The following is a 16,420-nucleotide window of genomic DNA, read 5'->3' on the forward strand; positions in this document are numbered from 1 at the left end:
ATCTCTGTCATTTCATTACATGTATATTTTTTTAAAACACCATAAAAGTCTTACATGAAGTTCCAATGATTTCAAACTCAGGTCAGCAAAAGCGTCTCCAAGTTGCCTTTGGGTATGTACCATCTGGAAGAGCTGTGTTGACAGAGTCTGTGCCAGTCTCAAGATATTTTCATACTTTTTTTTGTTATCTCTCAATATATCTATTTGAGCTTCCAATTCCAGATCTACTGTTCTTGAGCCACGACCCAGTTTTTCAGAGATGATCTGACGTGTACACTGGAAAAAAATTTAAATTATGAAGAATCAAATATATCCAAGACATCACAGCATACACCCATTTTCAGCTTCAAGGGACAGATAATTACACACAATTCTTTCACAACCACCCCTCCCAATATAAGTTTGCACAACAAACTGAAAAAAAAACCCAACACGCTCTTTAGAAGTTCATCAGGACTCAGCAAGAACAGTTGGACAAGTCTCAACTCCTACTAATATGAATATTCAAGTTAGCAAATCAAGAGCGTAACTAATTGTTTCTCAAGTAAAAGAATGCTTATCTCTTTTTAGGTTCAGTGAATCTTATTAAGTTAAAAGAAGCAATTATTTAGCCCACAACATTCAAGGCAATTAATGAAAACATTACCAGTTCTGCATAACAATTTCTGCTCCGTGATCTTTTAGACTTTGTCTACCAACCATCCTATTCCAGATAACCCCTGTTATTTTTTGGAATTTCCATTGAGGCCCTGGGAATATCTAAATTTTTTAATCTCTTTTTTATTTTTTCAGAGGAAGGAGGAGAAGATGGATGGAAGGGCAGCCTTCAGCATGTTTTTTAAAGCTGACTTACAACTTTCACTAATATGTAAAACATAAAAATGCATTTCTCACTATTAACACACCTGTCAAATGGAGCTGACTGTTAGGAATTCTACTTGTGTCTGAAAAGAAACACTCTGAGGCATCTTCGCAGTTTCTTTATGCAGTGAGCAGCAAGTCTTGCCCTTACAAGGCTGAACCAACCAGCCAATGGCTGTGACAGCTTAGATCGCTACCACATTCCAATTGTCTGTGACTCTTCTGCCAGAGGCCAACATTGAGAGCAAGGCTCCCAAGACACACCATCTGGGCTTCCCTTGACTGATGCATGAAAGTGATTTGCAAAGCAGAAATGTGGCAGAGCCATGCAATTTCCCTCTGCAAAGCAGGGATTATTTGCTGCTATCATTAAACTCAAGTTAATCTGTGAAGACAAAAACTAAATTATACGTTTGAAGAATGACTGCTAGAAACAGGATTACAATGAAGCTCAGTAATAGTCAAGGTACAACTTCACCTCAGCACAAAATTTCAGTTTTGCTCATAGACAAAGACCAACCCTATCTTAATTCACATTCCCAAAACACATTACAGCACTGGATTTTCCAGGGTCTCCAAATTCAAAGAATTTGGTTTAGTCCAGTCTTTACTTACTTCCAAAGGGGACAGACAGACTTATAATAATACCTGTTAGAACTTCTCAGTACTTTTTATAATTAACAGACAAATAAAAGAAAGACTCAAGAAGGTTTAACTGAACAAGCTGGCCATAACTGATAAATTTTGGGTTAGAAGGTACAGAGCATTTGAACTATCTCACTAGATCCAATCAATTAATGAGAAAGAACACAGCTAACCTAGGAGATTTTTCTGTCGAGATTCAGAAATTTTGAAGAGAATGATTCATATCATCATTGAATACAACAGAAACACCAAGGTTTGCAACAGAAATTAGAAAGCTTAGCAACAAGTTCAGTAACCTCATGAAGTATTTAACAAAAAATAAAATTAAATAAGTGCTGGCTATTTTCCAAGAAAAAAAAAAAAAAAGAAAGAAAAAAGCTGATTCTCACATACCTATGGAAATCCAAGAAAAAAATTGAACTTAAAAAAGTAAATTTTTCTTTCTTTCTTTTTTTTTTTTTTTGGGGGGGGGGGGCAAAAAGAAATTACACAGGAATATTTTCCTATCTGAAAAGACAACAGTTCTAGTGAGAATTAGTCATCTGAAATATTTATTCCACCTATTCTGTTAAAGCTAAAGTTGAACACTGAACAAGAGCAGCTATGAAGACGCACCTAGCTACTATTTGCATTTACTCTAGTTACAAGTAGCCTGGTATAAACAATTTCCTATACTCCCTCTCTAGCAAATGGAATATTTCAGATTAATTCCATTTTGCTTTGTTCTAAAAAAGTACCTACAAAAACACTGTCCAGCATAATATTACACTAATTAAAAAGTGAGAAGGCATCCAAAGCATATTAAGAAAATCAATTCTGTCAAATAAAAGATCAGCAGAAGTAAATTTGAAGGAAGTTATTTTAAACTGTGCACATTAAAGAATGAACAAAGACATTATTGGACACTTCTAATTAGCAGACCACTATTACAGAGGTTTAGAAAATAGATTTAGTATGTTCTTCCCTAAGAAGTTGTCTGAAAAATTAGGTAAGTTTACTTATTAGAACTACTGAAAGCAAAGAACTGCAACTTGCATCCATATTAACACTTAACTGAAAAAACTTCTCTCACCCAAAGACTACACAAAGGAAAAAAAAAAAAAGAAAAAGCTCTTGCCATTAGATCATGGGAAATAAGCAACTCCTTCTGAGCCTAACTCATGATAACTAGGGAGAAGATTGGGAAGACTCACAGAATGACTTCACAGTTGAAACTTAAAGATCAACTGGTTCCAATCCCCCCTTACACGGGCAGGGCTGCCAACGATCCCATCGGACCATGTAAAAAGACAGCCCCTCTGCTGCTAATAAGCTCCCTTCAAGTACTAGAAGGCCACACTGAGATCTCCTGAGACCCTTCTCTTCTCCAAGCTGGATAAGCCCAATTTCTGTCTGATTTTATTCTGGGGAATGGAGAGCTCTTGTGCTCTCAGAAAGGCATCCGTAAAGTGCTGCCAGCTCTGTTCTGTTTCTCTGTCCCTAAAGACAGTTTCCTGGGGGATCTCATCCAATTCCATAAACAGTTTCAAGTTCGCTCTCTTGAAATTCAGGATCCTGACTCCAGTCTTTGCCAGACCCATGTTTCTTGCCACCACAAACATGACCAGGGCATATTTACTGCAGCCCACGCTGCTTCTGATCTTAACCCCACTAATGATCTCTTCCGTGTTGGCGAGGACCAGCTCCAGAAATGCTTTATTTCAGGTAAGTCCATCCAGTATCCGAACCAGAAAGTTGTCATCAGTGGACAACAGGAGTGTCTTGGATTGCTTTCAGGTCACGATGTTGTTTTCCCCAGCAGATATTTGGGAGGCTGAAATCCCCCATCAGGATGAAAGCCTGCAAACATGATGCCTCCGGCAGCTGATGTAAGAAGGCCTTGTCAACAGCCTCCCCTTGATCAGTTGGCTTGTAGTGGATCCCAATCACCAGATGCCCTTTATTGGTCTGGTCCCTAATTTTAATCAACAAGCTCTCAAACTGTTTCAGGACTGACTCTCAGAAGCAGCTCTTCACGGAGAGGTTAGGGAGAAACCTAAGCAGTCATTGAAAATTCATCGTTAGGCTAGGCCAGTAGTGTCAGCTCCTGTGATTTTCTAGTGGGAAGCAGTTGCTTAAACACAGCTTACATCCTCCTCTTATCACTGTTCTCATTCACAGAGACGCACAAGAGATAAAATTGTAAGGTATACAAAACACATACAGGGGCATACTTAATCATCATTTCCAAGATAGGTATGATTTCTGAATGTAACTGCCAAAGCAGGCAAGGAGTGATGCTCGCAATAAGAGTGAAAACTGGCTATAATTGGTAAGAACACCTGGAAAAAGAAACCTAAAGCAAAAAGTGCAAAAAGCAAAAAGTCCTTAGGAAGAAAGATAGATTTGAAAAAAAATTATGATTAGACATTAATGATCTGTGCTTCTAAAGATTTCAGACTTCTAGTCATTGAGAAAGATTCACTGAAGACCAATGTTCTTTTAGCTATTATGAGACAGCTAGTAAAAAAATGAAAAGTAAATATCATCTCATTTCTCCTTTCTGAAGAGAAGCAAATCAAGCTTGTACGTCCACAAATTGAAATACTGTCCTTAACCAAGTAAAATATGCTTTTTGTACATACAAAGGGTCACATTTCTGATTCTAACACAACAATCAGCATAAACCCTTTCTAGTGAGTGCAATGCCCACATTAACTACACCAACATCCTCACTGGGGAGAATGCCCTTACCAGGATTCAAGGCACTGAAGGGATTTGGAACTAATGTTCTACAAGAAGAATATTTTAAAACAGATTCTTTACCTCTTTATGGCCTGATGTACCTCCCACCGATGCACATCTAGCTGTCCCCATCTCTCCCATTTGAGTTGTATCCACAATGGAAAGCTATTTTTCAAAATTAGCCTTAGCTGCTGACTGTAATGTATTTCCTGGCAACTGCTCCTTACTGTGTGGCTATTTTAAGAAGAGTCACTTCTGGCAAACCGGTGTGCTTTAAGCACTTTCACAAGTGCCATACAAAAGTACAACACACAAACTTGAAACAACAATTAGAATTCAGGGAAAAACAATAGAACGAATATAAAACAAATATCAGAATTGCAGTCAATAACTTTATACCTTGTCAGGTGAATCTACATTTTCCATCAGCTAAAATTCCATTGTATTAGCAATCAGATTAGCAAGATGGCTTAATCATAAGCATTACATATTGAAATCTGCGTGTTCTCTATTTTGAATGGGGCATCAGACACATGATGTTCTTTTCCTTGTTATATCAGTATCTTTATCCAGGCTTACAAAGAGAACTAAGCCTTCCATACACATTCTCGTTTATGCTCACTGAAACGACAGATGACTTCCTTTCATACCACAGTGCGATTCTTCAAAACCTGTAGTCTGATTTAATTGCAAACTCATCTTTAGAATATATATAGACACACAAATTTAAGTCCACGTACCTTGTAAGTATTTAGGCTCCATTTTCTCACCAATTCCAACTTCTCCATTGCTGGATTCTTTACTTCATCTGCTAACACAACAGGTCCACTCTTCTGCTGAGCTCTACCCCCTATGTTAGGCACAAAGCAAGTAATTAAGGCCTTTGTTTTTTGTTTTGCTTAAGGGATTAATAGCAGGAGTATCTAAGATTTGTGCAACTGCACATGCAAAAGGAGAATGAGGTGAAAGTAAGCACATTGATAAATACATACATTTTCAAGATGAATCCAAGAAAGAATCATTAAAAAAGCATACAGAGCATGTGCATCTCAGTACTTTTACTTGGTGATAAGCTGAAGGGAGCTTACCTGAAAGCATGGAGTTTACTAACCAACCTCAAAACAGTTTTAGATACCTGTTCATTACTTTATCTGCGTTTTTAACTTTCCAGAAGTTGAACATTCTCCTGGATTTAGCAAATCTAAAGTTTGTTTATATCCTGCAAACCACCAAATGAATGTTATCAGCTTATAAAAATTATTGCCACAGAATAAAACTGAAAGAAATAACAAAACAGATTTTCTTTCTAATGAATGTTATCCTTACCAGAAGACACATTTAGCTATTGTTAAGGAAGCAGAGCTTATTTATGTATTTCAGGGTTGTTGTTTTTTTTAGCTTATTGGTTTAGGAACACTTAATTCCATGCACCAACAGGGTGAAAACAGCAATAAAAAAACATCTGCATCAAAATATTTAGGGTCCATGAGCATGTATTCAATGTCTATACTTAGTACCTTCAAGCTAGTACGGGACATCACAGATGCTATGTTTTATTTTTGAAAAACCATTTCCTAGCATACTAAACTGTAAGAACTGCCAACTTCTATCATTTTAAAAGCAGCTTTTTAAATATATTTGTAAACAATTTTAAGTATTACTGCTCTCGCACGCTTTGAATAGTCCTGATGGTTTCTTACAGTCACCTTAGCCCTGCTGGTTATTTATGTAAATAAGTGACTGGAAAAAACATCTACAAAGATGCCTCAAGATACTCCTTCAACATCAAGCACCGCTGTGCCCTTTACGTCTTCAAAATGCTGTGCAAACATTAAGTAATTAATCCTCTCAACACCCTTATGAGGTAACAGAATGCGTTTTCTCCTTTTGCAAAGAAGGAAACAGACAGAGATATTAAGTAATTTGCCCATAGGCACAAAATGAGTCAAATGGCAAAGCCAAGCTTGGGTGTTAGAAATTCCAAATCGCCACCTCATCCTCTGTTTTACAGGAAAATATGAACATTTGGTGAAAAAAGAATGCCACGAGTTTCAGCTTTAACCAAAATAAAAGAACTTGGTTACTCACACTGTAGTTACTGTTTGTTAGTAGTAATTTGTTTTTAATGTTACAGTGCAAAAAGTGGCAAACAGAAAGGGAAGCAGAGATTACTGAGTGAACAGTTAAAATCCAGAAACCAGGATCACCAAAAGCCCCTAGAAATTATGCTTCCAAGTAACAGTAAATCAAATGACTGAAGAGATGGGGGAGTTAGTACAGTGTCAGCAGAGACAAGGGCGTTATCCGTTCAGTGCTGTGATACCTGTGGGAATAATTAAATCACAACCTTGTCCAGCCAGTCTGCTAGCTGCTGCACTGCTGGCAGATATAACAGTTGATTTGGGTGATGCTGAGGAACCTGGAAAGGGGACACACATTTAACCATGAAAATCCACTATTTTCCCTTAGGAGGTAACATGCACTTTTACACAGATAGGTTTTCAAAGCAAAGAAATATTTGTTTTAGCAACACATTAAATAGAAGCATTCACAGATGCACAAATGCTTTTGAAAAGGTGCAGCTGTTCATGTGAACTACTCCAAGTTTTCGTGATTTAATTTTATTTTCTAAGTGATGATGCCAATTTTTCTTTCTTTAAAAAGAATAACCAAATACAACTGGCAGCTTTGTAAGTAACATCCGTACTATCAACAGAAAACTCCAAGACACAACGTTATACACGGCTGCTGTGCATGAGGGCACGTTTTCATTTTTAGGTAGGTTTCACAGATACTCACAGCACCAAGGGGCAAAGCAGGCTCTGAAATCTGGGCCAATTTCAACTAGACTTCATCAACATCTACTCCTAAACCTGCCTTTTTATTTTCCTTTTAAACTTAATACACACCCACAGAACTCAGCAATATCCTGTCCTGATGATTACAAGAATCATTATCTGTTAAGGCGAGTAACTTCCCTCCCAAAAAGAGGAATTTTACAGTACTTGCTTGTTCTCCTTTTACAAGCACACCTTCAAGTGACTTGTACTGTGTGTGCTCCCTAAGTTGTTTTAGGTTTCTGTGAGTTTTGCAACTCTTTTGTATAACATAAAATGCAGAGTGACAATCTCACAGAATTTTCAAAGGTTGAACAAAAAGTAGAAGGAGATGGCTTTTCTTCTGCAGTCACAAGACATCAGCGGATCAGGGGGAGCTCCTATCACTTCTGCTGAGAAAATCTGAGATTCTTTATAGGGTTGACAGTGACCACTGTGTGATGGGGAAAGGGGGGTTTAAAAAACATAGTCTAAACTTCAGCACTTTGCACTAGAACTTAGCTAGCACTAACTGCAGAAATGCCAGTGGAAGTAACTAAATCAACAAACAGCTTTTGCCTTTTAAACGCATTCTACTGCACTATCAACATGGGGTACAAAACATCTTAATACATGGGATATAAAAACATTTAAACGTTACACAGAAACAATGAGATTGAAAGACACTGCTGTTGTGACCTTCAATTGTGGTACGTTACATAAGAGCTGCAAGTGGATCCATCCAGGCATAAAAGTTAGGCTACAAGATCCTACTACAGACCTGAAGATTAAATCACTTCAGCAAGCAAACAAAGGCAAGCAGTTAAAAAGAAAAATCCCTAGCACTTGACACTATTAATGCAGCCCCATGCGTGCTTCAATACTCAGCACATCTTGGATCCTAGAATTTCTTCCCTGTGTTCTGCCTTTAAAAATGACGCCTTAATAAAGACACCTACACAGAATAAATAATATTTAAAAGCAGGGTTATCATTCTATTTTTGTCTCTAGTTTTATAGAGTCTAAGCTTCTGTTAGATATCTCTGTCTGATATGGATAGAACATTAGAAATAATCTGAAAGCAGAATTACATGTTCAGGGCTCATTATTTGTGTACATAACATTCTGATTTCAAACATCTAAGATATTGTTTTTCTTATAGTCTAACGTACTTTGCACTTGCAAGAGCTATGTTGCAAATAGAACGCAGTAAGGCCAGAATGATGAGTCGCTTGCCATCTGCCCAGTTTTTAGCTAGGTAGTTTGCTTATTTCAGTCCTAAAGAAACCACAGCATTTACTTTGTAATATATGTAAAGTACAGCATGTAAATCACTGTTTTCATAAGCACGTTTTACAAAACAGGAAATGAAGCAAAACGCAAATTAAATCTGTGACTACAAAGAGACTTATTTTTACAGCTGCTCCTTTGAGATCATTTCAAACCTTTCAAATTCAGAAATTGGCCTAGCTACGTAATTCATTAAAACATCACTTTCACATACTGTATCACTGCACTACTGTTTTTAGACAGGCGGCAAACAACAACATTACTTGTTTATCATTTTTTTCATACTGTTTAACACCAATTAATATTTAATTGACTTGTAAGGTTAATGTTAATTGACTTAACATGTTCTAAAGAACATCAACTAAAGTCCTCCTGCTCTAAATGACTGTGAATCTGTGCTGAAAAAAATATGAGAAAGTATTTTAATTATGTAGTACTTGAAGAGACCCAAGGTGTTATCACTCCCAGCAATACGTTAAATTACACGCACTATTACATTAAAGAAGGAAAGACTGGGGAGCAGAGAAGAATTTCACTAATTCAACTGCTCCAGGTAAGTGAACAGTGTATAAAGAAAAGTTATGTTTCAAATTGGTACAACACTTGTAGTACAGACACTTAAACAGACTTTCAAAGTGGTGTAATTGTTAAAGTGTTCAGTTTGACAGTTTCAAGGTGCTCAAGGAAACTACTTCCCTTCCTGCAAGTGTGAGCCAATTTAACACTAAGCTTTTATTAGTCCCTTGACAGATACTACAAGTGCAGCAGTTCTGTTTTAACACCCCAGCTACCAAAGACAAATAAGGCTATCACAGGCATACACCTCAGTCTATACACCTGCATAAAAATGCTCACAGCAGTTACAGAATGTTATTTCTGGGCATATAAAATATACCTGAGAATTATAAACTGAGAAAGATTAAAAAGTAAGTTACCTTTCCCTGGAAATGGTCCTGCCTCAACAACTCCCTCTTTGGTGCTGTCAAAGTCATGAGACGTTATTTTGGTTTCAGAGAGTCCAAGTCCAGCTGGTAATGAACGTTTCAAGTCCTTAGAAATATTTGAATAGAATGGAATACTAATGTTAAAAAAAAACCAAAACAACATAAAAGCAACTGCAAGGTACTATAATGTAGTTTTAGCAGTCCTCAGATGGGTTTGCTTCTAGCCTGGAACATTTTTGTCATTGTCACAGCACTCTGCTATGATGCAAAATAAAACCTGAATTAAAAACACTCATCATAGCTTGTGCATATATTTTAGACACACTGGTTGGTTAATTTAATGTGTTTTCCTTCTGACATTTGCAAGAAGAAAAAAAGAGTTACAGAAAATGTGAAGCTGTTACAACAGAATTTAGGATTGAAACACAACCAGAATGCATCCTTTTGAGTGGCAGTTACCAAAAGTGTGGCCTACATCACCCTGCTAAGTGGTCTGAAGCTGTCTGTGGTCCAGACAACCACAACAATTTAATTATGCTTTCCATTAAACTGATAGAGGTACAGAATGATCTAAGACTAAGGACAGACTATGTTTTACAATCAAAAGCTTTAAAACAACTATCAAAGACACAAGTTATTTAACTCTAGGCAAGAAATATCTTTAAATATCACAGAATCCTTAATCCCTATAAGCAGCACATGAAATCTCTTCAAACTCTGACATAGCAGAAACATCCAGGATGCCATCCTCCTTCCAACAACTTCCTTCTGAGCACCTTTCTGTATCACAAATGCTCCTTGCTGCCTACTTCTCTTTGCTTGTAAAATTAATCAATTTTAAATAGTCTGAAATTCCCTGTAAGTTTTGATGGCTACACCCGTCCTGAGGCAGAAATTAAGATTCTTCTAAAAAGATAAAAGACAATAGAACAGTTTGGTTGGAAGACGCCTTAAGACACAAAGTCCAGCTGCCTTCAGGGCACTTCAAAGCTAAGCAAAAGGTAAAGTATTTTGTTATTGAGGGTGCTATCTGAGCTCTGGGAAACAGCACTGGTGACCATTCACCAGACGTAGCTCCATTCACTGGAACCCTTTAAGCTCTGGCCATATTCTATCTCAACTTCAAACTCCTACTGTTATGGAATATACTCAGTGCTTAAAAAAATAGGTACAGGCATTCAAAGCAATGTAAGGTACTAATTCTTAATGGTAAAAAGTGAATGAAAAGCAACTACAGAAACAAAAGAAAAAGGGTAAAATGCACTTACAAAAAACAAAACCAACTACACATCAAGGAGACAGAAAATGGGCATTTTCTGGAGTTAAATATGCTTTTACACCCCCTTGCAAGAAAAGATAGAACATACAATAATGCAATATTTCAGAATGCAATAGTGAAATATGTAGACAAAAACTATACACAGCTCTAAAAAATATCATTGCTTGGATACATACAGTAACTAGTCATGATGCTTGCAATTAGAAGATTATAAACAAAATACCATCTTTAAAACCCACTGTATGCTTCATGTAATACTGCAGTCATTGAGTCCACAAATAAGATATAAGCTATTGCCTAAGAATGATACAGCCTAGAGGCTCAGAATGTCAAGAAGCGGCTTTGGATCATGTCTCCACAGACTGATTTGTCTTCAGTTTAAGACAAACTCCTGGGGGAAGAAAAAGCAAAAGCTACAAGTGTGAATTCCAATGTAGTAGAAATATTGTTGATGTGGGAAACCAAGGATGTTACTGCAATTGGAGTAACCAATTCCTATAGTTGTACTCATACAACAGGCTATTTAATAAAAATTATGCTGCGTTTCTGTACCTGAAGCATAATAACAAAAAGAAAATGGGAAAGAACACATACCACAAAAAACATACAGTAGCTACACAGAACCTGATCTCACAAATAAAACAGATCTCAATACCTGATATATACTTTGTCTTTGCAGTTCACTTACACTGGTACCTCCATTTAAGTACACATAGTTGGTGGTATGATGGAAAGCTTTGCTTCAACTTAGTTCAGCTGGTATTCACAGCCCATTTAACTCAAAATGTTGCAAGCCAGCAGGAGCCACAAGAAAGCAGAAAAGCTTGCAGAAGGATAAGCAAATAGCAGAGAGGAAGATGCGCTGATTTAAGAAAACAGAGCACAGCATCACTTTTTTTTCCCCCCCAAGGGCACCCTGATGTGTTGTATAGTTTACAAAAATATTTAAATCTGAAGCCAAAGAAATGTAGACAGCCAACCTGCTTAAGCATGTTCAAAATAGGAATCCAAGCCATCATCTGAATTTCGAGATAAAACACAGAACGCCTATTTTGTAAATACAGAAGTTTACATCTAAGCTTAAGCAACCATAGTGCTTTTAAACCTACTATCCAATTTTAATTCGAAGCTAAACACAGCCTGAACAAACTGCAGTTAAATAAATCATTCAGAATACTACAAAACATCCTTCTCCAACATAAAAAAATAATATTCAGTTCATGAAAATATATTAAGTGGCAGTGGCGCAGTGGTAGAATTGCTGCTTGCAGCACCAGAGGCCCGGGGTTCAAATCCCCCCTGTGGCGCAAGTGGCAGAAATGCTGCTCTGCTACACAGAAGGGCTCGAATCCCAGGAGTTGGACTCGATGATCTCTAAGGTCCCTTCCAACTCACACGATACTATGATACTATGATGATATACAACAGTGGGTATATTAGGCATGTTTCTTTATACACATGTATATGCCTGTATATGCATGTACATACACATGCACAAACATTTGTTCAAAGGTATTTTTTCTTTAACTGTCAAAAAAGGTGAAGTTCAGTGTGAAGAACTGCATTCATGCCTGCTTTTAATACCTATGCCAACCAGCTGAAATACACCTTGCTGAAGAAAGATGTTTACGCAATGTCATCAGTGATTACCAATCCACTACCTCTTTGCTGTTTACAAACATGTCAGCTTATTTTGTTCAGTAGAGACATGTTTCTGCATGTAAACGTCAGTTTAGCATATGATTCTTGCAACTGACCGTGCTTCTTTATAAGGACGAAGACAAACAAAAGGCTACCCAAACATCTGCTTCTCATGAAGCAATTTATCATTTCAAGGATAATTTAGAAGCATCTTAGAGCAAGGAAAAAATTACCTGGGTAGACTTCACATTTAAGAGAAGCTGTGACAGTGCTTACAGATATTTTGGAAAAGTAAGATGTAAATGTATGCAATGTAAATAGCTCTCTCTTTCCCATTAACATTTGCTGTTACAACATAGGAAGTGAAGTCAGATTCTCCTTCAACAGTAAGGTAAACATGTTTTGACTAATTATTGTTCTCCCAGCTATTAGGAAGATTTTGATGATCATAAAACCTTCTTTCAAGTTTGTGATTTCACACATTCTTCTGAATGTCACTAGACTTCAAGATTCACCAATACATTTCAAAACTCCAAGTCTGAACTGTATTATCATTGCCACAGAAAGAGATGATTTAATTCTTTATAATTTAGAATGATGAAGGAAGCACTGCATTTGTTTATGCAATTATACTCTAGCTCTGCAATTGCAACCCACAATTAGAAGTATAAAAACTACAACTTAGAATATTCCCAAGAAGTCAAGAGGTTGAATTAACTACTCCATTCTCAGCCATTCAGCATGGTAATGGCTGAAAGGAGTGAACGTATGGTCTAGTTTGGTCAGTGCAAACCCACAAAGCATTTAAACTACATTAATCTCTGGTTAAAACTCCACTTCTAGTTCAAATCACTATACTATGCTATTATAATGAGAGTAGCCTTATTTAATTGTATCCAACAGTGATATTCTTCAATTCATTATACAGGTCAACTAGCATGAACTTGTACCAGTTCTTTTGATACAGCAGACACATCAAAGAAATCACAGAGAATGTGTGGAAGGAAGGAGATGTTGTCTGAGCTACAGGACTTATTTTCAAAAAGACATTTCCCATCCATGTTCTACATGCAAAATCAAAACGAAGTGAGAAAGATATCAAAACAGTATTGTTTCTCCACCAGGTAGAATTTCTGCGGCACAAATGGCATGCACAATGATATCAGTCATTATTAACAGAAGACCAAGTATCATTGTTGGCTTACCACTAACAATGCTTTCAGAATTCATCGCTTTAGGTACCCTTATTACTTGCAATTTCTAAAAAGACCAACACATTAACTTGCTAATCTGAGAAGCCCATTCAAAGTTAAGCAACCAGAACTAGGAACCATTGTATGCTCATTTATTTTTCAAATTATCAATGATGTTTTTAATAAAACATTAAATTTACCTTTGGGAAAGACTTGTAATGTGTCATAAAGTAAACTTCAGTTTAAAGTTTTAAAGATTATTTTAATTTAAACTTCAGTGAGTAGACAAAACATCCATCTAGTAAGATGCATGGCTCTGAACTCTCACTTACAGCCCTAATGGATGTGCTAGCAAGGCTCCTTATCCTACATTTTCCTCTACCCCTTGTCTCACTACATCACTCAATTTCTATCTTCCAAGAATCCCCTAGATCTTCATATATCAATAGGAATTACAGCTCTCCTGGCATTTACTTTTATGTGTAATACTTTGTTCTACTTTAAAGAAGCTGGAAACGTGGACTGATATTTCTTCTATTCTCTTACATGTAGATTCCTCTTGACACAGAAGGTAAGTTTTGCCTGTCACAATCCTTTCGGCTTACCTAATGCCATATTACAATCTGCTTTTATATTTATTTCACTTGTACTCACATCGTTCACATTCATAATTACTGTTAAGACAGTATGAAGCAGACTGCTTGGCAACAAACAAGCAGACTGAACTGGTTTCATTTCAAAAGCAGTTTTCTATAACTGACATGTAGATCTGAGTACTAAAACCAGTGTGAATTAAACTATAATTGCATTAGTTAAGTTCTAGAGACACCAGTCAATACAGCAAAACCTAAGAAACAGAACTAGAATGCTTTAGGTAGAACATGAGAGGGGGGCTGGGAGAGTGTTGGATGAGAAAAGACAAAATGAATTAACCTTAGCTATTTGCATTACCTGGAAACCTAATAAAATTACAGAACAAGATACTGAATATTTGCACTCAGATTCACTGAATCCCAAAGTTTATTTTGTACTTGAAATATAACAGATGGAAGACTAACAATTAAGTTTTATTTTTCTTCCCAAAGTTAATTACAAGTATTATATACATATTTAACAATGTTTTGTCCCCGTAGGAGGGGAAAAAGAGACAGAAGAAGAGATCTGCAACACAGAAAGCAAAAAGAAATACTGAGATGAAAATTTCAGAGATGCAGACTTCAGAACTACAGATCTCATACAAGCATAATAAGTAGCTTATGGCTGTTTGAATACCTTTACAGGCAGACCAAATGAACAGGGCTTTTTAGGCTATTCCTATGCAGCTTCCACATCACATAGCATGTTATTCAATAAGGAATAATATACTTTCTCACTCCTTATCCCCTCAGCAACATTAAAGTCACTACTATTCTAACTGCAATTAAAATTCCATGGGAAGAAAACTTCGTTCTACAAGTCACGGATAAGTGAAATTAAATCATTGAAAAATAGCAACCAACAAGTTGTTTGTTTGGGTTTTTTTTGAGTTTTCTTGTAGCAAGAAAAACATGCTTAATTAGTAATCACTGAAGTTCTCTGTTATTAACACAGACTAAAAAACACCCAAATATCAGCAAACACTTCTAAACATCATGTCTCGTCTTTAAAGCTTAACTAAAGTTCAGTAGAGCTTGGAGAGCTGAAAAGCACAAGATCAAACCTTCCCGTAATGAAACATTAGACATTTTATCCAATGACAACTGAAGTTACAAGCTTTATTAGTTAGAAAAAAAATCCCATTTACCATAGAGGCAGGACAAAACTTGTCAGAATTCCTTAGGCACCCCTTACTATTACAAACTAGATAGGGTATGCAGCAGCATATTTCTGAATGAGATTTTTACAGTTAAGCAAACACTCAAATTACCTTGCAAATATTCTTTTGATTCTTAAACATATGGAAGCTACAATTTACTGAAGAAGCATCAAGTAGTGCTTTAACATTTCCACAAGAATGGGACTAATATGCTTCTTCCTGCAATGTCACTACAACAATCTGTTCTGTCTGATGTTCTGCACAACTAGTCACATTTTTCTTCCAAAGAACAAGCAACTCTTCTTGCCACTTCAAAATAAATACATTTGTATTATGTTGTCTAGCAAAATGAAATATCTGTCACGCTTCAGTACGTACAAATACCACACTGAGTCAAAAGTGTCATGCCCGAGTGGCTTACGGATGAGGTCTGATGATGTTGCTAAAAAGGCTGTGAGTCTAAAGTCAATCTTTATAAGCACAGAACCCTGAAAAGCACACGGTATAGCTACAGCTTGACTCAATCTACCAAAAAAACATAAAATCAAAGCTAGTCAAGTGTTCATGGCAAAGCAGCAGTAGAAGAGCAAATAGAAATACAGGATAAAATATGGGGTTTTTTATTTACATCTGAATTGTACAATGTACAGTTGAGTTTGAGTGGCCAAAATCCACTGTGGTCACACACTTAATGAGCACTGCGCTAAGGGCACAACTTCATGATAACGGCACGTTGCTCCATTCTTAACTGACCTCCTAAAAAGCAAGTGCTTGGCCTGTCCTTTCTACAGGTTAACACGAAAAAGACCCCTGAAAACTTGGCATAGAAATACTGTGGTGCAGAATATTGCCTTAGGTTAGCACCAAAAAATTACTGAAAAAACTGGCAACAAAAAAAAGAAAGTGTAGCATTAATCATCAAAAATAATAAACACAAAGATGAATGGAAGCTTAATATTAGAATTTGAAACTAAGAGATCAGTAAACAGATAGGTACTAATTTCAAGAAGATTGTTTTCTTTGTTTTGCTTATAAGCAGCCCCAGTTATCACATATTCTGAGTTTAGGTCATGCATGCAGGTGTTAACTTGTACAAGACATCTCCACTGATTCCAGTATGAAAAAATATGTAAATATGAAAACGTATTGAAAAAACTAGAGCAGAAAACACACTCAAATTTGTACAGTGTAAATCTTCTTTGACTCAACCAAATACTTGATCCATTTTTTAG

General features: G+C 36.6%; 1 protein-coding gene across 6 annotated transcripts in view; it reads right to left on the reverse strand.

Annotated features, from left to right (window-relative positions):
• Positions 1-16,420, reverse strand: part of ARFIP1 (ARF interacting protein 1) — a 39,486-nt gene that overhangs the window by 14,859 nt on the left and 8,207 nt on the right. For 2 of the 6 annotated variants that reach the window (XM_072336324.1, XM_072336319.1), the window contains 4 exons: positions 9,272-9,386; positions 6,554-6,649; positions 4,971-5,080; positions 55-276 (listed from right to left, as the gene is read on the reverse strand). In XM_072336324.1, the coding sequence (XP_072192425.1) occupies positions 55-276; positions 4,971-5,080; positions 6,554-6,649; positions 9,272-9,386 (543 nt within the window). The remainder of the gene's footprint in view (positions 1-54; positions 277-4,970; positions 5,081-6,553; positions 6,650-9,271; positions 9,387-16,420) is intronic. The other 4 variants (XM_072336322.1, XM_072336321.1, XM_072336320.1 and 1 more) reach the window with 3 other exon arrangements.

Source organism: Excalfactoria chinensis, chromosome 4, assembly GCF_039878825.1.
Source record: "Excalfactoria chinensis isolate bCotChi1 chromosome 4, bCotChi1.hap2, whole genome shotgun sequence".
NCBI classification, from domain to species: Eukaryota; Metazoa; Chordata; class Aves; order Galliformes; family Phasianidae; genus Excalfactoria; species Excalfactoria chinensis.